Genomic DNA, 25,892 nt, shown 5'->3' on the forward strand with positions numbered 1-25,892 from the left:
GGAGAACTTGCAAACTCCACACAGAAACACCAACTGACCCAGCAGAACTCAAACCAGCAACCTCCTTGCTGTGAGGCGACAGTGCTAACCACTGAGGCACCATGCCGCAGTTTAGTCTTTTGTTCATTTATATTTTGTCTTAGCGAGAGAAGCGTCCTCCTGATTCAGGATTAATCAGAAATGTGAGCCTGGGGTTTGTTTTCCAGCTTTTAAGATCTCAGCACATTTCTTTCCTCCTTCTGTTCATCTCTGATGGAGAGGTAAAGTCACGGTCTCATCTGTCTCTCTTTAACCTCTGCTATGTACTGTGTATTTTTTATAATTCTTCTCATCTAACTCTGCCTGTCTGTGTAGTCCTACTAAACCTTTCTGCATGAACTCTCAAACTTTTTTCTGGTGCTAAAATTTGCAGTGCAGTGCTGTAACATTAGTTTAAAGTCTTCCAAGAGGGTACCTTAATGTCAAAATAACATCTAAAATACACCTGCAAATCAATTTAATCTCAATTGACTACCTTGATGTTAAAACAACATCAAATTGACATCTATCATTAGCGGCAAAAACCACCGCAGTAATCAGATAAGTCCAGTAATTGTTTTTTGACCTGGTTTATTTACACCAGTGTTAGATGTTTCTGTGCTGAAACAATAGTTTACAATCTTCCAAGATAGGGGCATAATGTCAAAATGTGGTCGAAAATGCAAACCGGTTTGATTCCAATTGACTACCTTGATGCCAAAAAGACATTAAATGAACATCTATCATTGGCGTCAAAATACACCTCAAAAATCAATTAAGGTCAGTAATCGATTATTGACGTGTTTTAACCCAAAGGTAGATGTTTCTTTGCTGAAACATTCGTTTAGATTCTTCCAAGAGGGCATCATACTGTGAAAATGACATCGAAAACAAGTCAAAAATGCTAATTGATTTGATGTCAATTGATTATCTTGATATTAAAGCGACATCAAATTGATATCTAACATAGGCATCAATATACACTTTAAAAATCAATCATAGATAAGTCCAGTAATCGATTTTTTTCGGTGTATTTTTTACACCAACGTTGGATGTTTTCTGTGCATCTTAGTCGTCCAAGAGGGCCCCATTATTAGTGGTGGGAAGTTCGGATCATTTTACTGACTCTGATCTTTGAGTCTCGTTTATCGAGATGAACGAATCTTTTTTCGAGTCATTTCGTTCATTTGGTTCAATTTGCCAAAATATTATTAAAATGTTACGAATTGCTTCCAAACACATCTACAACTAGCCCAAACGGTTGATCACACAACAAAATAAGTCATAAATAGAGTACTATAAGAAGGAGAAAATAATAATTCAATGTTTACCTGCTCTTTTGTCTCTATGAAGGCATTTTTGTCTCTTTGCTCAGCTCACCTCTTCATGTCTTCAAATGTTAGTGGTTCGTTCACGTTACACTGACAGTCACATATAATCTTAATCAATGTTTAATCTGAGTCGATAGGAGCCATGATCGTTCGTTCATCACGTGACAGAATGACTCAAACCCGAGGACTCGAGAGATGAACGGATCAAAACTTTTTCCGGCTCTAAACGCATATGATTGGCTCGTGATGAGCGAGTGACTCAGACCCGATAGAGGACTCGAGAGATGGGCGGATCAATTCTTTTTCCGGCTCTAAGCGCATATGATTGGCTTCTGCCAATGTGATGAAGACTTGAAATTAACGATACCACCTGCACAAATGTGCGCACGCGCGGATGGACGAATCACTCCCTGAGAGGACTCGTAGTTCCCGAGTCATATTGAAGATTCGTTCAAAATGAACGAATCGTTTATGAACGACCCATCACTACCCATCAAGTAAAAATATGATCAAAAATGCTAATTAGGGGTGCATTGCCGAAAACTATCGGTAGCTAACTAAGGTTGCAAGTTGTGCCGTTACAAACATAGTTCGAGAGGCCAGCACGGGATGCTCAACCTTTGGTCTGTGTGAGTTCTAATGATCCAGTAAAAGTAAAGCGGACACAACACTGTCAGTTTGAGCCGTCTTTCGGATGAGACATTAAACCGAGGTCCTGACTCTCTGTGGTCATTAAAAATCCCATGGTACTTCTCGTAAAGAGTAGGAGTGTAACCCCGGTGTAGTGGCCAAAGTCCCTCTATCAGCCCTTACGATCATGGCCTCCCAATCATCCCCATCCACTGAATTGGCTCTATCACTGTCTCTCCACTCCACCAATAGCTGGTGTGTGGTGAGCGCACTGGCGCCGTTGTCCTGTCACTACCATCGCTTCATCCCAGTGGATGCTGCACACTGGTGGTGGTGTGGAGAGACCTCCCCCCCTCCATGATTGTGAAACGCTGGTGTATTGCCATACACAATAAATGCACTATATAAATACACATTACATTACAAACATAGTTTGTTGATGTGGTGTTTCCCAAATCCGTTGTTCCAATGAACATTCGCAAACTGCTTCGCAAACTTCTATGCTTGCAACTATACCTCTGGAGCTGTAGTTATAAACAGTTCCTAGCTGTGTTCTATTCCCAGTTATCCCCCCTATGCCCTATTCATTTAGAACATGCTAACATTTAAACTTGGAATGATTTTTAAAAATAAAGCATTAAGGTCACCTCTCTTAGGTGTCATTTGCTTTCAAAGTATTCTTACAGTTCAGTTTTAGCGATCTTCATGTTTACAATTGTGCTCCCTTCGCAGTGCACTTTGAAAACATTGATGCCATTGATCTAATATTTAAAAGAATTTATGTTACGTCTCCAAAGCTTGTGAATACAAAAAACATAGCATTTGCTAATGCTTTTAATTTGTAGTGGGTACTGAGTCGCGCCAGCTCCGGGCCGCAGCGCACATTACTCTCGGGCCGATTCCGGCGTGGATGCGGCAGCGTCGGCTCGCATACGACCGCCGCATCTGGCCCGATTGATTCGGGCCGGAATCGGGCAGTGAGTCCACAAGCATCCGGAGTCCGGCAGCCGGAGCCGGGCTGAGTGGTAAGTCTTTGGCAGGCGAGAATCTAGCCGGAACTGGCCCGAGTGTATTTTGCTATCTGGGAAAGCTCTCTCACTCTCTCTCTCTCTCATTCGCGCGTGCGCACTAACACACACACACAAGCACCAAGCACACACACAGGCAAAGCTCGCTCGCTCTCGTTCTCCCTCTTTCTCCCTCTCTCTCTCTCTCTCTCATAGCAATATCCGCGATATTGCTAGACAGCCCGCTCCCGTCCCAAATTAAACCTGTTACCGACCGCTCCCGTGATTTATTCGGAAATTTATTCCCGCGCCGCAGAAATCTGGTCGGGTCCTGCGGCGCCCGCGGGATGGCCGCGGGAATGCAGACCTCTAGACCGCACTCCTACATAAAGTTGCGGTCGGTCTGAAAACCGCTCTAATTGGTCCACCGTTTTTATGTTGTTAAATTGAAAAAAAGGACTGGGTGTGTTTGTATCACCCCAATATGATGGTCTATAAACTATATATACTATATATGTTTGTCCAAATAGCTTGAAAAGTAGATTTTTCACCACAGGTGCCCTTTAAGTGAAAAGTGACAACACAAAATAAATAGGAGAAAAAAAGACGTTAAACATTAAACAGAGATGCTGTTAGTCAAGAAAAGATCTGGATGTTGAATTGTATGTACAGATTTTTTTTTATAAATGTGTGGATATTAAAGAGATGGTCAAAGTTTTGACATCAAATCGATTCGCATTTTCGACGCGTTTTTTTGACATAAACATGACCGCTGGGTTAACAAATTTGATATATCAAGAAGTGTTATTTTATATGTGTGTTGCTGCACTGTAAAAATGTCTGGCAATTATCTGTGTTTTGCGATTCATGTTTTAATCCACTTAATTCTACTTTTGAATTGCACAATGGAGCCTTGATCTTTCTTCCAAAAGCTTTTGATGATGAAAAGTTTGTAAAAGTGTCTTTTGTTGACATTTTGATTAGTTTGAAGTGATATATTGTCCGGGTTGGTGTTACAAAAAACTAAATTCATGGTACAAAAACCTGGTAATAAACTGTTATTTTACAGACTTATTTCATTCATTCATTTTCTTTTCGGCTTAGTCCCTTTATTAATCTGGGGTCAACACAGCGGAATGAACCACTAATTTATCCAGCATATGCTTTACGCAGCAGATGCCCTTCCAACTGCAACCCATCACTGCACACTCAGTCGCACACACACACTAGGGAAAATTTTAGCTTACACAATTCCCCATACAACATGTTTTTAGACTTGTGGGTGAAACCGAAGCACCCAGAGGAATGTGAGGAAAACATGCAAACTTTACACAGAAACGCCAACTCACCCAGCCAAGGCTCGAACCAGTTACCTTCTTACTGTGAGGTGAACGTGCTAAACACTTTTCAGCCCCTACAGACTTAATTATCTATATTATGTCTTAATATCTTATCTCAAACTATTACAATGACAATTAAAGTCATTTTGTTAAAACTGCACAGTTGAGTTTTCCAACACAGGCTCATTTGGAAAATGTAGCCCCATATATATTTCTGGAGATCGCGAATTATGTAGCCAGAGCTACATTCATTCATTCATTCATTCATTCATTCATTCATTCATTCATTCATTTTCTTGTCGGCTTAGTTCCTTTATTAATCTGGGATCGCCACAGCGGAATGACCTGCTAACTTATCCAGCAAGTTTTTACGCAGCGGATGCCCTTCCAGCCACAACCCATCTCTGGGAAACATCCACTCATTCACACACACACTCATACACTACGCACAATTTAGCCTACCCAATTCACCTGTACCGCATGTCTTTGGACTGTGGGGGAAACCGGAGCACCCGGAGGAAACCCACGCGAACGCAGGGAGAACATGCAAACTCCACACAGAAGCGCCAACTGAGCCGAGGATCGAACCAGCGACCCCCTTGCTGTGAGGCAAACGTGCCAGAGCTACATATGGCTGCATTTTGTTTTTAAAATGAATGCTACGGAGCGGTATGACGCCGTTCCTTTTCGCGCTTACCAGCTGACTGCTTACCTCCGTGTGGACGGCTTTTCTACTGTTACCGGTTTGTCCAGTGGCTCGCCACGTACATTGGTGGCCTTGAGAAGCAGAGAGGAGTTGACCATGACGATGGGGTGTTTTGTGAAGAACGGTTCCAGGAAGCAGGTAAAACAAAAACGAAAGGCAAAAAATAAAATAAACAAGGAAAAAACAGGGTGAGAATCTGGTACAATCAGAAAACGTGGTAAACTCAGGCTTCTCTGGATTGCTTTTGTCGGTTGGGAGTTAGGGAAGGGGCAGGTCAATCTTTGCTTTTAAAAACACTATCAGTAGGGTTTACAGGAGGAGGGTGGGTCAGTCGACGTCAGTTGACAGTGGCCTCTGGTGGGTTTACGTGAGAAGAGCAGGCGTGAATGGCACTCGCAAGAGACATTTAAGATCTGAAAAAGTGCACACAGCGGCCTCTGTTGCATTTGTGAAAACAAAAACTGCAAAAAACGTAGCTCCTGGGATGTATTTTGCGCTCTCCAGACATGCATGTAGGGGTACGTAATCAAAACAAGCCTGGGTTGGAATTTTCAACATCAAAAGTGGACAGAGCAGAGATCAAGCTCCCATAATGCAATTCACAACCGTAAATAAAGAGTTGTGAAGCACACAATATGGAAGCTGTTAATTAACAGATATTTTTTACAGTGTGGCTAAATCTTTCCTCTTTCTCAAGTCAAGACCAGTAAGATTTACAGTCGAGGTTCAGTGGTGATGGTGGATGAAATCATCAATGCCAGTCCACCAAATTATCGTTTCCCTGAAGCTGGTCTGCGTGTGATGGTCACAAACCACTTCGGACCCAAGACTCGTCTGCGTATGGCCAGCCGCCTCATTATAACAGAGGTATGAATGACGTCTGAATGTACAATACAAAATGCGACAAACGTAAATCAATAAATGTCAGTACTGCTCACATACAGTTAAAGTCAATTTTTCGCTCTCCTGTAAACCCCCCCCCCCCCAAATACTTCCCAAATAATGTTTAACAGAGCAGGGAATTTTTCACAGTATTTCACTTTTTTTTTTCTTTTGGAGAAAGTCTGATTTGATTTATTTTGGCTAGAACAAAAACAGTTTTTTATTTATTTTTTTACTATTTTAAGGTCAATATATTAGCCCCCATAAGCATTTTTTTTTCAATTGTCTGCAAAACAAACCACTGTTACACGAAAGGTGCGTTCTGCATAACCACGGCTGCAGCCGGAGCCGTCATGCCGGGCACTTGGGGGCTCAACGTTGCTGCAGTCAGGATGACCGATCACTTGTCGTGATTATTTATTTATTTAATGCAATAACAACTAAAAATTTACAGTACGAATAAAACAGAATACAGTCTACAAACTATAGTTCATTTTTAAACAATACAAGATTTATAAATTAAATTTAAGTCACCTATGTAACAAACACATGAGAAATAAGGGGAAAACGAGAGGGCACAAAAAAGGAAATACATATCCACGAATAGGATTATTTTGGATAATAAAAGCATTTTTAAAAAAGCACTAAAGGTTAAACAAAAGGAGCAAAATAAATGATATAAAATATACTTTTATATTTAATAAAATATATTTTAACTTAATTTGTTAGGAAACCCACATAGGGGGGTGAGGATCAGTGACGAAAATAATTTTATTACAAGTCTTTAAGTCTTATTTGAGTTAATATTTAGGTTATTCACAAAAATATATATTTTAAATAATTTATGGGGTTGAATACAATAAATAGTCTGTATAAAAAGGTTGAATAAACCAATAAACAAATGATTGGAGAAAACATAGAAATGGTATGAAAATGGAATTGTTTGTTTGGAAATTTATGAGATGAAAGTTGTCCAATAATAAACCGAAACACGTGGTTGTTGTCATGCGGTGAACTCGGCCAATCGTGTAATATCGCTGTCGTCATCGCAGCTCCTGCAGTCGCTCTTCAGATGCTGCACCGGCTGAATCAAATGTCTGATCTTGGATCGCTGTCGCCGTACTTTTAAGCCACACATGTTACAGTCACGTGGCGTCTGCGCAGCATCAATCCAGGCAAAATTTCTAACCAGCATGCACCGATTTAAGACAGATTTTGATCGATCTGAGCAGCGCTGCATGAAGTCGGACGCACCTAATGACTTGCTTAATAAAATATATTAACTTCGTTAAGCCGTTAAACGTCAATTTAGGCTGAATATTAGTTACTTAAAAAATATGTAGTCAGAAAATTTACTGTCATCATGGCAAAGATAAAAAAAAAAATCAGTTATTAGAAATGAGTTATTAAAACTATTATGTTTAGTGTTAAAAATGTGTGTAATAAATCTTCTCTCCTTTAAACAGAAATTAGGGAAAAATATAGAGGCAGGCTAATTATAGGTTGGGGTAGCGCAATGGAAAATACCATTTGTACAGTATAAAAACAATAGAAACCTATAAAATGTTCATGCAATTTACAAAAAAACAAAAACCAAACAAATAAACAAAAAAACAAAAAAAAAATGTGTGTGTTTTTATTTATTTACATTTGTGTACTTAAATATTTTAATTTATTTATTTAAGTTTTTATAGTTTTTTCTGCTGCTTAAGGTGTATTTCATAAATATTAGTTTTATAAAATTGTTTTATTTTTAAATGTTTAATCATGCTTAGTTTAATATTTTATTATATATATTTTTGCTATTATTTATTTTTAGTTTAACATTCGTTTTTTTTTTTTTTTGCTGACTGCCAGTGAAACGTAAGATCAATTTGTAATGTTTTGAATGACAAAATAAAGGACATTTTAAACTTGAAATTTGACTTGAAACTTCTGTGTGCGTGCGTGCGTGTGTGTGCGTGCTTGTGCGTGTTCAGCGCCAGAGGTTGGTCCAGTCCGCTAACGGTGTTGAGACGGCTGTGGTGGATGGAAAACCAGACATTGAGAATGGAAACGTACCAGAAGACAAAAGCACAGAGGAGAAGGAGAGTGAACTCACCACACCATTCAGATTACCAGGTGAGCAGAACACAGGCTTCTGTTTCTGTTTAAAAGACAATTCAATGAAAAAGCACAATAACGTTATATATTTAAGCATTATAACAAGTTAAACATGTTATAACTTTTGTTAAATTGTGACGTATGCAGTACTGTTTCCAAGAGCTGTATCGAAAAATCATTTGTAATTATACGATGATAAATTAATTCTGTTCATTTATGAGATTTTTAAAATGCATTGCTTTAGAGCGCCATCTATGTTAAAACTAGCCTAGAGTGACATCTACCAGCCTAAAGGTCAATCTGCTATTGAAAGCTAGCCTAGAGCACCGTCTGATGTTAAGAACTAGCTTAGAACATCATCCGCTGTTAAATCTAGTCTAAAACAATGTCTGTCTTTAAAAACGTGCCTCCAGCGCCCTCTGCTGGAAAAAAAACTAGCATAGAGCACTGTCTGCTGTTAAATACTATACTAGAGCACCATCTGCTGTTAAAAACTAGCCTTCTTCAGCTTCTTTGGCTCTCGGCGAAGGCGGTCGCTCTTCTTCCCGCTCCGTCCCATATCTCTCCTTGCTAGCACCTCTTGTCTCGTCTTATTCTATCTCTGAGGCTCTCCTTGTCCTGCTTTTCCAAACGAAAAAGGAATTATGGATTTGATCAACTGGTCTCTGAATGCAATTGACACCATCTTCTCAACGAGATCGCTGGGCTCCGGGGAACCCAGCTGTCCTGCGGGGACGTTCGCAGCTGGATATGTGATGGACGGGTGGGAGAAGTGGAGAGTCCTCTGTCTAGCTGCTCTGTCTCTGGAGGATATTGAAGATATCTACCTATTCGGAACTTTGATAACAGGGTTTCTGCTGATGGGCTTATACGGGGCCCTGGGATATCGGAAACTGATAAAAGCCGTCAGCGCAGCTCAAAACCCCACTAGGCTGGCCGGCTTGATTGAAACACTGATGGGTAGGGTCGCGAATCAGACTATGGTCCTTGACTGCAAACTGGAAACCATCGAGGTAAAGCTAGCGGCTCTGCAACAAATTTTGGCCAGATCGGGAGATGAGTGATGGACATTAAATATCTGTGGAATTGGCACATATTGACCTAAAGTGGAAGTATCTTACTGTCTTTTTTTCAGCTCTCCTCTTACTCCTGCCAGACGGCCTCGGCTGGAAGTAAACAACTCCCTGGGATAAGCAAGATAAGCGGACGCTCTGAAATTCCTGCCCCTGTCAAGGACACCTGCGGGACTCTGGACTATGCAGGCTCACACACACACAAACATATCTACAGATAAACATTCACCACCGATCCCCATCCAAACGCCTTCGTGTGCTTTTACCCATGTGGGGCGTGGGCGGGGCTGTGACTTGCGCCGGAAATGGCTGCTGGACCAGTTGGCTGCCCGCACTCAACGGACTGTTTTCCATTACCCCTGTTCCCATCCCCTCTGTCTATGTTGTGTCTTGCCGGTGTGCTTGTGCTAAGATAGGGCTGTTTTTCTCCCTTTTCTCACTTTGTCCTTATCAAGGGCAAGCTGAGGGGGTGTTTTTTAGCCTAACTGTCCAAATGTATCTTTCTTCGTTTCTAAATGCTACCTCCTAAGATCTGTCTCCCCTGAAAAGTTGTTTGTGATGTTTTGTGTATGGTCTGGGGGGTCCAATCTCGCTATACGAAAGTGTAGTGACAAATGAATTGAATCTGAATCTGAATCTAGAGTGTCATTTACTGTTAAAAACTAGCCTAGATCATCATCTGATGTTAAAAACTAGCCTAGACCTCCATCTGCTGTTAAAAACAAGTCTAGACCGCCATCTGATGTTAAAAACTAGCCTGGAGCGCCATCTGATGTTAAAAACTAGCCTTGAGTGTCATTTAATGTTAAAAACTAGCCTAGAGCGCAGTCTGCTGTTAAAAACTAGCCTAGAGCACCATCTGTTATTAAAAACTAGCCCAGACCACCATCTGTTGTTAAAAACTAGCCTTGAGCACAATTTTCTGTTAAAAACTAGCGTAGAGCATCATCTGCTGTAAAAACAATCCTAGATCATCATCTGCTGTTAAAACTAACCTAGAGCGCCATCTTTTGTTAAAAACTAGCCTAAAGCACCATCTGCTGCTAGAAACTAGCCTAGACCGCCATCTGTTGTTAAAAAAACTAGCCTTGAGCGCCATTTACTGTTAAAAACTAGCCTAGAGCATCATCTGCTGTTAAAAACTATCCTAGAACACCATCTGCTGTTAAAAACTAGCCTAGACCGCCATCTGTTGTTAAAAACTAGCCTAGACCGCCATCTGTTGTTAAAAACTAGCCTTGAGCACCATTTACTGTTAAAAACTAGCCTAGAGCATCATCTGCTGTAACGACTATCCTAGATCATCATCTGCTGTTTAAAACTAGCCTAGACCGCCATCTGCTGTTAAAAACTATCCTAGATCATCATCTGCTGTTAAAAACTAACCTAGAGCGCCATCTTTTGTTAAAAAGTAGCTTAAAGCACCATCTGCTGCTAGAAACTAGCCTAGACAGCCATCTGTTGTTAAAAACTAGCCTTGAGCGCCATTTACTGTTAAAAACTAGCCTAGAGCATCATCTGCTGTTAAAAACTAGCCTAGACCGCCATCTGTTGTTAAAAACTAGCCTAGACCGCCATCTGTTGTAAAAAACTAGCCTAGACCGCCATCTGTTGTAAAAAACTAGCCTAGATCATCATCTGTTGTTAAAAACGTGCCTAGAGCGCCATTTACTGTTAAAAACTAGCCTAGAACGCTTTCTGTTGTTAAAAACTAGCCTAGAGCGCCATTTGCTGTAAAAATAAGCCCAGAGCACCATATGCTGTTAAAAACTAGCCCAGAGCGCCATCTGCTTTTTAAAAACTAACCTGGAGTGCCATCTGCTGTTAAAAACTATCCTAGATCGCCATCTGCTGTAAAAAACTAGCCTAGAGCACCATCTGCTGTTAAATACTAGCCTACTTTTACACCATCTGCTGTAAAAAAAAAAAAAAAAAAAAATACTAGGCTAGAGCGCAGTCTGCTGTTAAACACTATCCTAGAGCACCATCTGCTGCTGAAAACTAGCCTACAGCACCATCTGCTGTTAAAAAAAATAGGCTACAACACGTCTTCCTTTAAAAACTAGAATAGATTACAGACTACCGTTATAAACTAGCCTAGAGCACCATCTGCCATTAAAACATAGAGCACCATCGGCTGTTAAAAACTAGCTAAGACCTCCGTCTGGAGTTAAAAACTAACCTAGAGCACCATCCCTGGTTAAAAACTAGCCTAGAGCGCCGTCTGCGGTTAAAAACTAGCCTTGCATGTTTAAAACAAGCTTCTTGTAATAACAGTGTGTGTGTGTGTGTGTGTGTGTGTGTGTGTGTGTGTGTGTGTGTGTGTGTGTTTCAGATGGCTGTATGAACAGAACTAAATGGCTGATCTCTTGGCCGTTGTTGTTGATCCTGTTTTTCACCATCCCGAACTGTGCCAAGTCTCGCTGGGAGAAATACTTCATGCTCTCTTTTATCCTCTCCACTGTCTGGATCGCCGTCTTCTCATACTTCATGGTGTGGATGGTATGTATGAAACTGTATCTGTCTGTCTGGATCAGATGTGTCTCTCTTGTTTTTAAGTGCCACTGTTAGGCTTATATCAACATACAGATGACACTTGACCAGTTTCCATTACTTCTTCCAGGTGACAATTATTGGATATACGCTGGGCATTCCTGATGTCATCATGGGTATCACGTTTTTGGCTGCAGGAACGAGCGTCCCGGACTGCATCGCCAGTCTGATCGTGGCTCGTCAAGGTAGATTGATCAGGTTTTAATGTCTAGTGCTAGATCAATAAAGCGGAGGCTTTTAACATTAAATACTGAATATTTTAGCATCAAGGAGCAGAGTAGAGCATATGATAAGAGAGGCACAAAACATCATCAGGAACATTCCTGTGTCACTCTCAGTCACTGAACTAATACTAATCCATACTAGCACTAGTCCTAACAACATGTTAATTCATGCTAGAAACATACTAATTTATGTTACAAACATGCACATTCTTGCTAGCAACATGTTAGAAAGATGCTAACAATGTGTTAATTCACGGTAAAACCTAATGTTTACGTAATAGCTATAAGATATATAAGAGAAGGTTATGCTAGAAACATGTTAGTTATTGCTAAATCTTGATAACACATCTAATTTATTTTAGGAATATGTCAAATTATGAGTTAGAATATGTTAAATTCTAAATCATGCTAGTAGCATGCTAACAGCATGCTAATTCATACTAGAAGCAGTAAAGCAACATTCTAATTCATGCTAGTTATATGCTAGCAACATGACAATTAATGCTGAAAATATGCTGATTACATTCTAACTTATTTTAAGTTTAATACTTTAGCAAAGTAGGGTACCAATTCCGGCTAACATGCTAATTCATGGTAGAAAGATGCTAACATCTAATTTATGATGAAAACATAATTTTTACTAAATAGCTACAGTATGTATGCTAGCGATATGTTAACCATACAAGATAGATGTTAGTAATATTATTTTTAATGCAAACATCTATGTTAGAAACGTGTTAGTTATATGATAAGTAACATGCTAGCAAAATGCTAATTCATACTAGAAGCATGGAAGCAACATTCAAATTCCTACTAGTTATGCGGTAACAACATGACAGGCGTAACAACATCATAAATTATTTTGAACTGTTAATGTTAAAGACCTAATTTCTGCGTACAACATGCTAATTCACGTTGTAAACATACTTAACAAACATCACAATGTGCTAACCATAATAATGTCATCATTTTTATGCCAATAAAAATATGTCATTAAAGTTTTGCTAATATCTAATTTATGTTGAAAATATGTCAGCTATGTTAAGTTAAAAACATGCCAGCAAAAATCTAATTCGTGTTAGGATCTTGGTGTTAATTCATACGTGCTGTTATGTGCTAACAACATGCTAATTTATGTTGGAAACATGTAGGTAGCATGATTATTAGTTAATCTTAAACATTAACAAAGTACATTAACAAATTTCTGCTATGCTAATTCCTGTTGTAAATATGCCAGCTACATGCTAATTATGCTACAAATGTGTAAGTTCTAGCTGCCAACATGCTAATTCTTGATAAAAAACATAATGTTTATAAATAGCTACAGTATAAGCTACAACAATATGCTAACTATACAGGATAAAGCATTATGTTTAAGCCAAGAAATATTTTAATTAATGTAAATTTTTGGAGACAAATATCTAATTTATGTTAGAAATATGTTAGCTATATGTTAAGTAAAAAATAGTCATCAAAATTCAAATTCATGTTATGAACATGACATGCTACTTCATGTTGTAAGCATGTTAATTCATGCTAGAAACATGCTAATTCTAGCGAACAACATGCAATTCATAAAAAAACATGCTTAACATATTAATTTGCACTAGAAACAGGCTAATTTAAACATGCAAATTCTTGTTAACAGCCTGTTTGAAAGATGCTAACAATGTGTTTATTCACGGTAAAAACATAATTTTTATTAAATAATTGCAATATATGTTAACAATATGCTAACCATACAAGATTAAATTTAGCAATAAGATTTTAATGCTAGAAACATGTTAATTAAGGCTGATTCTTGGTAACAAATATTTAATTTATGTTAAAAATATGTTAGCTTTACATTAAGTTGTAAACATTTTAATTTATGCAAGGAACATGCTAGCAATATGCTAGTTCATACTAGAAGCACTGAAGCAACATTCAAATTGTACAATATTATTTTATAATTATTTTAAAAACATACTAACAACATGCTAATTTATGCAGCAAACATGCAAATTCTATCCAACTATGATAATTATTAAAAAAGATGCTAACAACATGCTACACATCTAATTATTATGTTGTTATTCTAGCTAACATGATATTTATTGTAAAAAAATATGTTAATAACATGCCAGTTCATGCAAAAAAACATGCAAATTCTAGCTAACAGCATGACCATTTTTTAAAACATGCTAACAACATGCAGCAAACATGAAAATTCTAACAACATAATTATTGCAAAAAATATATGCTAGCAACATGCTAATTCATGTTAGAAACATGTCAATATTGTTAACAATATGTTAAAATCTAGCAAATTAATGTTTAAAAATATTTCAGCCAAAATAATTCAAGTTAATTATGTAAATTTGGTTTTAATAAAACTGACATATATATTTTATCATTATTGTTTCATTGTTACATTTTTCTTTGGTATTAATACAGCATTACCTTTTACTTGAGTACTCAATTTTAAGGTGAAAATCTACATTGATATCCCATCTGACGGGTCTTCAGAGCTCATATTTGGCATCAGTGTGGTCTCTGAAGCTCCGGTGATGTGTTTGGGAGTCTGAAAGTGTAAAGTAGATATTTTTTTTCTCAGGTCTGGGAGACATGGCCGTGTCCAACACTATCGGCAGTAACGTGTTTGACATTCTGGTGGGTCTTGGTGTCCCATGGGCTCTGCAGACCATGGCCGTCAACTACGGATCAGTGGTAAGCACATTTCTCCACTCTTTGTGTTTGGACAGAGATCAAGCTGTGCTCCTGTGAAACCCGTTACTGAAAGATCTATTTACAACTAAGGGTAAAATTATCATGGCCTCCTGCCCTTCTGTAAAATTTTTATTGTTTTTCAAATATTTACCAAGTGCTGATTTACACAGAAAGGACATTTTCACAGTATTTCCTAATCGATTTTTTGTTCTGGAGAAAAATTGCTAGAAGGAAATCAAATATACCTCTTTATGAAATATGTAGAAAAACACAACATATTTACCTAAATCCACAAAACATGCAAGCAACATGTCAATTCATGCTAGAAACATGCAAATTTATGCTACAAACATGCACATTCTTGCTAACAGCATGTTAAAAAGATGCTAACAATGTGTTAATTCATAATAAAAACATATTGTAATAATAGCTACAGTACAAATGCTAAGATAAATGTTAGCAATATTGCTTGTTATACTGGAAGCATGTACTGATACACATCTGAAAGTTAGAAACATCCTGGCAAAACTGCTAGCAACATGCTAATTCACACTAGAAGCAATTAGAACATTCTAATTCATGCTAATTATAGCATGCTAAGTCATGCTAAGTCAAGTTAGATGCTAATTCATGGTAAAAACATAATGTTTACATAATAGCTACGGTGTATATGCTAACCATACAAGACAAATGTTAGCAATGTTGTTTTTATGCTAGAAACATGTTAATTAATGCTAACTCTTGGTAACATCTCATTTATTTTATAAATATGTTAAGTTATAAACATGCTAACAAAACTCTAATTTATGCTAGTAACATCCTAGCAACATGCTACTTCATATAAGCAGTGAAGGAACATTCTAATTCATGCTAGTTATATGCTAGCAACATGCTAATTAATGCTGGAAATACGTGCTAATTCATTTTAAGCTTAAAACTCCAGCAAAGCACAAATTCCTACTAACAACATGCTAAGTCAAGTAAAAAAAAAATACTAAACTACAGGCAACCATAAATGTTATGCTAAACATGTTAATTAATCCTAATTCTTGGTATCATCTAATTTATATTAGAAATATGTTATATTAGCCACAGGCTAGCAGTATTGTAATTCATGCTTGTAGCATGCTAATTCATACGTGAAGCAGCAAAGCAACATTCTAATTCACAGTCCTTAAGTGCTAGCAAACATGCTAATTCATGCTGGAAACACATGCTAATGTATTTTAAACAAAAAATATGCAATGTACTATCAACATGCTAACTAGTGTTGGAAACATGCTAGCAACATGTATACCAGAAACATGCTATTTTATGCAATAAACATGTATATTCCAGCTAACAACATGAAAATTATTGTAAGAAAGATGCTAGCAATTATACTAATTCATGTTAGAAACATATTAACTACCTGCTAATTAATTAATTAATTAATTTAAAACAAGCAAATACATGTTTACTAAATATTTTAGGTCAAATAATAAAATTAAATTATGTTAAATGTTGATCTCATTACCCTTTATTAACGATGAATAATAAAAAAATTATGAATTTTAATGACAATTAATGATACCAGATTACATTTAGACATTTCCCAATACTGGGTTGCAGCTGAAAGGGTATCTGCTGCGTTAAACATATGCTGGAATAGTTGGCAGTTCATTCCGCTGTAGCGACCCCTGATAAATATGGGACCAAGTTGAAGGAAAATGAAAAAATGAATGATAATCATAGTCTTCATTGTGATGGTTTAAAGTTGGTGTTTTCTGTCTGTTCAGGTGATGATCAACAGTCGGGGTCTGCTGTATTCGGTTGTGCTTCTTCTGGGCTCCGTCGCTCTCACCGTGAGTCACTCAGAAAATTAATGACTTTTTCTGTCACATCTGTTGAAAAGATTGCAGAAACGTTTACTTTTGAATGACGGGTGCTCCAGTTTGCAAACTAGAAATTCTTTGGAAATATTAAAGGGATAGTTCACCCAAAAATGAAAATTCTGTCATCATTTACTCACCTTTCACTTATTCCAAATCATTTTGAGTTTCTTTCTTTTGTTGAACACAAAAGTAGATATTTGGAAGAATGCTGAAATCTTGTCGTTTTTCAGCGTTCTTCCAAATATCTTCTTTTGTGTTCAACAGTAGAAAGACTGTCATAAAGGTTTAAATCCATTTGAGGGAAAGTAAATAGTGAATATAGTGATTTTTGCTAAAATATTCATAATAGTAGCATTAAAATTGATTGGCAGACTTAAATTTGTGCTACGCTAGAAAATACATTTACTAAAAATTATAAACATCTGCCTAACCCTAACTCTGACCTAACCCTTACCCTAACCTAACCTAACCTAACTCTAATGCTGCGTTCACACCAGACGCAGAAGGTGTGTCAAGCGCGAGGGATTTACATGTTAAGTCAATGCAAACGTGCAAATAGACATCCTGCGGTGCGATACGTATGAATTGCGCGGTGCGAATGATGCGATACGCGTGAATGGTGCGGCACAGCACGAATTGAGCGTTTTCCGTGTTTGACCCACCTAACGTGCGTTTTGTGCAAATCGCTCGAGTTCAAAAATCTGAATTTAAGCAGACATTCACGCCGCGTTATCCTATCCGGAGCTTGTAACGTAATTGTGACGTAACGCCTGTTGTTGGTGTCCCGGGGAAAATCCTCAAGCCGACACCGACAACAGTTCAACAAACTGGGCTGGGCTCAGTCAGAGGCACTGCTGAAAGCCTCCATCATCCAGGTTCAGTTTCTGGAGGAGTTTATAAGCTCACAGAGCTGGATGCACCTCTAAAAGGATCTAGTGGACTCAAACACGGCCCTAAACGTATCAACACTGTTTTTCAGCCTTCATAAAGCACATAAACACTGTTATTTTTTAAATAAAATCCATGTTAGCCATTTAGCAATGAAGCTAGAGTCACCGGGCAGACAGAAGCCCTGCCAATCACGCAAATATTTACGCTCGAATAGCGCAATTTATCCGCGCGTTTCGCGCCTGGTGTGAACACAGCATAACCCACACCCTACCCTAACCCTAAAATCCTATAGTTGTAACATCACAAATACACTTATCTTCATTATTAAAATACAAAGTGCTATGTATGTTTATGTATTTGATTTTCCTAAAATAACACTTTTTGTATTTACCTTATTCTCCGCCGAGAGCGGGCGCTGCCATTTGAATCTTTTTGTCTCGCGACTTCCGGTCTCATTCACTTCCATTCATTTTTTGACGTTAAAAACTGCTCATTACGCTGCTTGATGTTGCAATTTGATATTTTCTTGTTATATTATTCTACTTGGTCTGTATAGTGATGCAAACATTTGTTTGTAGAGCAAGTAGTTTGACCGTTTTCTGCCGTTTATTATTCCTAGTCATTTCTCCCATAGGCGGCTGAATCGGAAGTTCTAAGACAATCGCGAAAACAGGCGCACTTCCGCATTTTAGAATAAGGTCAATACATTTTGTATTAATTGCTTAATGTTTTGATATTCATTTAGTATTTTAGTTGATTAAAAAAATGAATATTTCTGATATATTTGATCACTTGAACATTTTTCACATTGGCATTACTTAAAATGCGTATTGCAGGTTTTGGTTTTCGCTTACGAATTAAAAAATGGTGAATCATTTTATATAAGTCAAATCAAATTACATTAAATTTACACTTATTAGTTAATGTTTGAAGTAAAATTACAGTTGCATGAACTAAATATGATATATTTTGGATTTGATTTTGAATTGTTGATAAAATCTATAAAAATTGAATACAAGTTTACCCTGATAATATATAAATGACAATTACTACAAAGTGACTGACAGCTGCTTCAATCTGAAGATCACTTAAAGAGCCCATATTATACATGAAATAGGGTCATATTTTGGTTGTAAGGGTCTCCAACAACAGTCTCATATCCATGCAAGGTCAAAAAACACTTTCGTGGTCTTATAATCTGCATTTATTTTTACCTAATTATCCCAGCGACTCCCGTATGAATCGTCCAGTGATTCATTTGTTCCCAAACCCCTCCTTAGCGCGAAGCTAATCTGCGCTGATTGGACCAATGACAGCCTGTTGCGATTGGTCGACTGCCTTCAGTCAGAGTGAAATGCCCAACAGCTAATCAGCAATATAAAAGTAATCACAGTTCATACACGCTCGATAGTGTAGGCGTGGATTTTAGCTGCCAGTGGGTCAATGTAAATACAGTCAATGGACTTGAAAATACAGACGACTAACTATTTTATTGAGCAAAAACTCCAAAAACTGTCGAGGAGATCACATAGCTTGTCGCACTCTGCTCTTTTCACAGACACAAACACACACACACACACAAACATTGCCCTCGTCCCCGCACACACACACACCACACACACACCTCCGGGCGACAACGCGCGCGCACACACACACAAACACACACACACATACCTCCGGACGACAGCGCACGCACACACACACTACCCTCGTCCACGGAGCTCCGTAAACAAAGCAGCACGCGTCGCGTTTTTAACGTGTCTTTGCATGCGATAAGAGAATATAGCCAGTTAACCTGATACAGTACACGCGGTTACAAGTAACAAATCACAACTAAATACATTTGCAAGCTAGAGTAAACGAGGCAACTTTAAACGCACGTACTTACACTTGAGAAATGGAGGAAGAAACCGATCCTGACGTCCATCAGTAAGTTACTCTTTACTGATCCTTCCTTTAACAAACGCCGATGAAGTATTCTTTGTAGCATGTAGTTTGCAGAAGTTTCCAGTAGTTTCCAAATGCTTGGTTATAATGCTGAGGTTTCATCTTTGGGTAGAGACTCGATATAATGTCCATCTGCAGTGTGACTTCAATCGACCGGCATGTTTGTGTGCGTGTGTTTGTGGGTGTGTGTGTGTGTGTGTCTGGGTTTCTGCGTCAGAGGGCGGGGCCTCAGGTTTGAAATCTCCCGGGTTTGCGCGTGCACGTGAATAACTTGGTTTCGTTCGTACGTCATGGCGAAACACCTAATGACTCGGTATCAAGGCGACTCGTTTGAAGCACTATGAGTCGACTCTTTTATAGATGAATCAACCGTTTTAAACACTGTATTCTTACAGATTTAAGCCTTAGCTGGATACTTCACTTCACTTAGAGCTGTGTTACACACTACATGGAGGGGAATTTTCAAAAACTCATAATATGGGCTCTTTAAGCGTTTTTAAATTATCAGAACATATTACAGTTGTGGGCAAAATTATTTTTTATTTTTCTAATGTTTCCTAAATGTTGTTTAACAGCAAGGAAATTTTCACAGCATGTCTGATAATATTTTTTCTTCTGGGGAAAGTCTTATTTGTTTTATTTTGGCTAGAATAAAAGCAGTTTTTAATAAATAAATAAATAAAAACATTTTAAGGTCAATATTATTAACCCCCTTAAGCAATATTTGTTTCCAATGTCTACAGAACAAACCATCATTATACAATAACTTGCCTAATTACCCTAGTTAAGCCTTTAAATGTCACATTAAGCTGAATACTAGTATCTTGAAAAAATCTAGTCAAGTATTATTTTGCTGTCATCATGGCAAAGATAAAATAAATCAGTTATTAGAAATGAGTTATTAAAACTTTTTAGAAATGTGTTGCAAAAATATCCCTTTCCCTTAAACAGAAATTAGGGAAAAAATATACAAGGGGCCTAATAATTCAGGAGGGCTAATAAATCTGACTCTAACTTTATATAAACATCTTTTTGTCCTTCAGATTCTGGGGATTCACCTGAACCACTGGAAGCTGGACTTTAAGCTGGGTGTTTATGTGCTGCTGCTGTACGCCGTCTTCCTCTGCTTCTCCATCATGATCGAATACAACGTCTTCACCTTCGTCAACTTACCCATGTGTCGGGAAGACTAGGAACCATGCCACATCCCACAATGCACCATTCTGATGCCACGATCACCGCAAAAACTGGACGAATGTGAGTCGTCAACAACACTAACGCTCGACTGAAAATCCTCCAACGAGTCTCGCTTTTCACTGTGGATGGATTGGATCTTCCTGATAAGCTCATTTTTTGCCACATTTTCTCCCGGAAAGAGGAACTTCTCCTTGGCAGCTTTTCTCTCTTCCAGTTGAGGATCTTTAATATCCCCAAAAATGCATTATGGAAAATGTGGATTGCGCTAGGAGGGTAGATCAACATTCGCCTTTTTCTTCACGCCGTTTTCTCCACTGGTTCAAGTTCATTTATTTGTAAAGTGTTTGTTTGTTTCTCAGTTTTTTGGCCATTGACCAGTGAATATATGCAAATATTTGCATATGCAGATCAGTGGAGGAAATTGACTAGTGGTTCCACCCACTATGATATTTAATGGGTTCAAATATATGCATATATAGACCAGTTAAGTAAAATTAACTAGTGGCTCCACCCACTATGACCTCTCATTGATCCAAATATTTGCATATGTAGACCAGATGGAGGACTTTAACTGGGGGCTTCACCCACTTGAACATTTTATTGGTCCATATATTTGCATATGTTGACCAGTAGAGGAAATTAACAGTTGGCTCCACCCATTATAGCATCTTATTGGTCCAAATATGTGCATATGTAAACCAGCAAGGGAAATTAACTATTAGCTCCACCCACTGTAATATCTTATTGGTCTAAATATTTGCATATGCAGACTAGTAGAGGAAATTAACTGGTGGCTCCACCCACTATGACCTCTCATTGGTCCAAATATTTGCATATGCAAACCAGATGGAGAAAATTAACTGAGGGCTCCACCCACTTAACATCTTATTGGTCTACATAGTTACATATGTAGACCAGTGAAGGAAATTAACTGCTGGCTCCACCCACTATGACATCTTATTAGTCCAAATATTTGCATATGTAGACTAGTAGAGGAAATTAATTATTGACTCCACCCACTATGACCTCTCAATTGTCCAAATATTTGCATATGTAAACCAGCAGGTTAAATTAACTATTGGCTCCACCCACTGTAAAATCTTTTTGGTCTAAATATTTGCATATGCAGACTAGTAGAGGAAATTAACTAGTGGCTCCTCCCACGATGACCTCGCATAGGTCCAATACTTACATATGTAGACCAAATGGAGGGAATTAACTAGTGGCCCCACCCACTTTAACATCTTTTTGGTCTACATATTTGCATATGTAGACCAGTGGAGGAAATTAACTGTTGGCTCCACCCACTATGACATCTTATTGGTCCAAATATTTGCATATATAGACCAGTGGAGAAAATAAACCGTTGGCTCCACCCCTTATGATATTTAATTGGTCCAAATAAATGCTTATGTAGACCAGTGGAGGAAATTACCGTGTGGCTCCACCCACTGTAACCTCTCATTAGTCCAAATATTTGCATATGTAAACTAGTGGAGGGAATTAACTGGTGGCCCCACCCACTATGACCTCTCATTAGCCCAAATATTTGCATATGCAGACCAGTTGAGGTAATTAAATGGTGGCCCCATCCACTTTAACATCTCATTGGTCCAAATATTTGCATATGTAGACGAGTTGAGGAAATTGACCAATGGCTCCACCCTCTATGATATTTAATTGGTTCAAATATATGGATATGTAGACCAGTTGAGGAAATTGACCAATGGCTTCACCCACTATGATATGTAATTGGTGCAAGTATTTGCATATGTAGGCCAGTTGAGGGAACTGACCAATGGCTCCACTCACTATGATATTTTTAATTGGTTCAAATGTAGGCCGATTGAGTAAATGTAACTGGTAGCTCCACCCATTAGACCTCTCATTGATCCAAATATGTGCATTTGTAGAACAGTGGAAGGAAATAGCCATTAACTCCACCCACTATAACAGCTCATTGGTCCAAATATGTGCATATAAAGCGTTAAGAATGCTAATTGTTGCAGCATGCAAAACAATGTCAGTAATATAATACTCAATACAAGATAATTCTACCCTTAATTATTCTTAAGGGTAAATCTGACTAAATGTATAGTCACACTACTATGTTCAGTCTTTTTTTTCCTAATCTAAACATCATTAAAACAAGATAGATTTACCTGAAAAAGATAAATAAGTAGCCAATTAATTAGAAAATTATCCTCTCCATGTCTACATAAGTTTATGTGTAAAAAAAAAGAAGATATTTATGCAAATAAAATCAAAGTATTACACATCATGCACTTTTATTGTAATATGAATTATGCTTAAAAAGGAAGAACAGCATTTAGGAATGGCCAAATAAATTGTGAACAAACCACCAGATGTCGCTGGTAAACACTCACTCATGAAACTACAAATCTGCCAGTTAATGGACTTCAACTTTATACATGCTCTTCCCCCACACACCTGCTTTCTCATTTAGCTTGATTTACATTCACACCTGAGGACTTTCAGAGACTGATTAACACACACTATTTAAGCCACACATTCACTCCTTTAGTTGGCCGAGTCTTCTGTAACGCCGGGGAGTGACACCAACAACAGAAGGTAGGATCCAAATGCAGGTTTATTCAAAGTCAGGTAAGCGATGGTCAACACAGGTGCAAACAGTAGGGATGGCTGACGTGAAACTGACGTTTCGACACAGTGTCGAGATCCCGAAGCGCCAGTGTTTCGAAACGCTGCACCGAAGCATGATCCGAAGCACCCAAGTCACGTGACTAAAGTGTTTCGAAACACTTGGTCACGTGACTAAAGCGATTCAAAGCATTGATCCCCTTAGAAGCGTTTCGAGACCTGGCGAATCTCCATTTGGCTGCTAAGGACAGGCAAATTTCATTTCATATGGCCTAGTGGACTGTGCATGTGCATCATGTTACTATGCATCAAATGACTTTTTGGGTTCGAATCCCGACTTCCACAAATACTTCGAAATCATGGTTTAATGTGTTTTTATCATGTTTCTGTTTTGTGTAGCCAAAATATGATACAGCTGCAGTTACGCCATCAATTTAGCATCATTTTTGTAACACTGTAAAACAATAATTTATATTTTTACAGTACTGTGATGGTTTGGTTTAGGGTTTGGGTAGACGTTAATAAAATACAATAAATGGGAAACTTTATAAATAATATAAATAATTCTTGATAACTTCAGGCCACAGTTTCTGATCTAGCAACAACCCTGTTTTAAGACCAAAACAAGACATATTTATTCACAAATTGTTTTTTTGGATATCAGACCAATGTTGAAACAAAACGATTCAAGAGCAAGCATTACCAACTGGTGTTAAAGCATTTCAAAATGGCTTTATTAGCCTGGATTCGAACCTACTATCCCCGGACAGCAGTCAGACACCTTAACCGCTCCGCTACATTATTGAAGACCAGTGTTACAAAATGGGCTTTAATACCTCAATTTGCTAAACTGTTATGTGCTGCAGCTGTTTCAGTGGAATACATAAAAACTGACCACTAGATGTCACTGTAGAGTGGGGTTTCAAAACGTTTCGAAGCTTCGACACATTTGCTTCGACTGTTTCAGTGTTTCATGAAGCCTCGCTTTGCCCACCACTAGCAAACAGATCTATACAGGCAGTCCAGAATCGTAGTCAAACACAGGCGAGGGGTCAGAAGGCAGGTGGCTAAACAGGAGAACTGGATAAACAAAGCTAAGATCAAAACACAGGAAACCAAGACCAGGATAACGCGTAGTAATGTCACCTTACAGATAAACAAGACTCGGCAAACTGAAGGAGTGAATGTGTGGCTTAAATAGTGTGTGTTAATCAGTCTCTGAAAGTCCTCAGGTGTGAATGTAAATCAAGCTAAATGAGAAAGCAGGTGTGTGGGCGAAGAGCATGTATGAAGTTGAAGTCCATTAACTGGCAGATTTGTAGTTTCATGAGTGAGTGTTTACCAGCGACATCTGGTGGTTTGTTCACTGGTAAACATGACACATACTAACAAAAATGAAATAATTTGGATAATGAGGTAAGTTCAAAATAAAATTTTAAGCAGATAGATATATTTTTAGTTATTAAATTCCAATGAGATCATAATTTACTATGTTTAGTTTGCTAGTGCACCTTACTATTTTTGACAATAATCTGAGCAAGTTAATACACTAGGGATGTAACGGTATCAGAATTTCACGCTACGGTAATACCTCGGTGTGAATGTCACGGTACGGTATTTATTGAATCATTTACAGGAAAAAAAAAACTTTTGAAAATACTCCAAAAAAGTGCCAAAAGTATCAATGACATACAAATTAGCCATCTATCTGTAAGCTTTGAAACAGGAACTTCAATTTTAATAACAAAAAATTATTAAACCATGTAAAAAAATAAAGTTTCAATTTAGTATTGTTGAAAACTCATCACATTCAACATTTAATCACTCACTCACTCAGATAGAGATGGGTTTAAAGGAAAATTATCATATAAATATAATCTGGTAAAAGCTGGTATCTCTGGGTATTTACAATGTCTCCTGCAACAGAAAAAACCCCTCTCATTTGGGACTGAGGATTCTGGGACAAGAGAGATATGACTTGGCCCATGTTGACAGCAGTGGGTAACGTTGTGCATTGTCTTTCCCCCACTTGAGAAGACAAACCATGAGTGAGATAGAGGTCTCTTTGCGGTACAAGTCAATGTCTGCATCAATCTGAACAGTGTGCTGTGTTTCTGCAGTCCCCATGACTGCTATTAGTCGTATTCCCCAACTTGCAGGTATGTGCACACATAGGGCTCAACCTGTGCAGTGCACATGCCCTTTTTAGTCTTGGATAGAAAATGCCCTTCCAAAACGATCAAAAGTGCCCCCGCGACGCGACACAACCTCCGTCCAGTCCAGCCCTTCAGTAGGCGTGCGACAACACCTCTCTTGAGTATGCGCGCTCAACCCCCCCTCGGCGCTTTACAATACGCGCGCCACAACACAGCTGATCAGAACGCGCGCGACAGCACCGCTATTCAGCACCGGCGACAACACCCGCTTTAGGTTCGATCATTTCCCTCTTTTTTTCATCTCCGCTACTAGCAGCACACTCCATTTCCACATTACTGGATCTTTAGCAACAACAGACCGCAAAGGATTATGGCCACGCCTGGGCTGATGGGAAATGTAGTTTCAGCTACCTCCCGTTCGCTTCATTCGCCTGAGCAAATTTTCTCAGAAGACCTATAGTTTTACCGAGTCATGCGACTTCGGTAATATCGAAAAAATTTAATATTGCGGTATGACGGTATTTACAATACCGTTACATCCCTATAATACACTGAAAAAAAAAACAGATAATATTTAATCAAAATCTGACCATCTGCTTTCCATCTTGAACAGCCCTTCTCTGATTGGA

The 25,892-nt window shown here is 38.3% G+C and overlaps 1 protein-coding gene across 2 annotated transcripts in view; it reads left to right on the top strand.

Moving 5' to 3' along the window:
* The window catches only part of slc24a4b (solute carrier family 24 member 4b), an 89,898-nt gene extending 65,240 nt beyond the window's left edge, over positions 1 to 24,658 (top strand). The window contains exons 11-18 of one of the 2 annotated variants that reach the window (XR_012396160.1): positions 5,730 to 5,899; positions 7,894 to 8,035; positions 11,426 to 11,592; positions 11,714 to 11,828; positions 14,464 to 14,576; positions 16,355 to 16,420; positions 20,332 to 20,862; positions 20,970 to 23,419. Coding sequence is in view for 1 of the 2 variants with exons in the window: in XM_002665799.7 (XP_002665845.2) it covers positions 5,730 to 5,899; positions 7,894 to 8,035; positions 11,426 to 11,592; positions 11,714 to 11,828; positions 14,464 to 14,576; positions 16,355 to 16,420; positions 20,332 to 20,481 (923 nt within the window). In the remaining variant the exon portion in view is untranslated. Of the gene's footprint in view, positions 1 to 5,729; positions 5,900 to 7,893; positions 8,036 to 11,425; positions 11,593 to 11,713; positions 11,829 to 14,463; positions 14,577 to 16,354; positions 16,421 to 20,331 lie in introns of both variants that reach the window. The other variant, XM_002665799.7, reaches the window with a different exon arrangement.
* Positions 24,659 to 25,892: the final 1,234 nt, after the last annotated feature.

Source organism: Danio rerio, chromosome 20 (assembly GCF_049306965.1).
Source record: "Danio rerio strain Tuebingen ecotype United States chromosome 20, GRCz12tu, whole genome shotgun sequence".
Classification (NCBI taxonomy): Eukaryota; Metazoa; Chordata; class Actinopteri; order Cypriniformes; family Danionidae; genus Danio; species Danio rerio.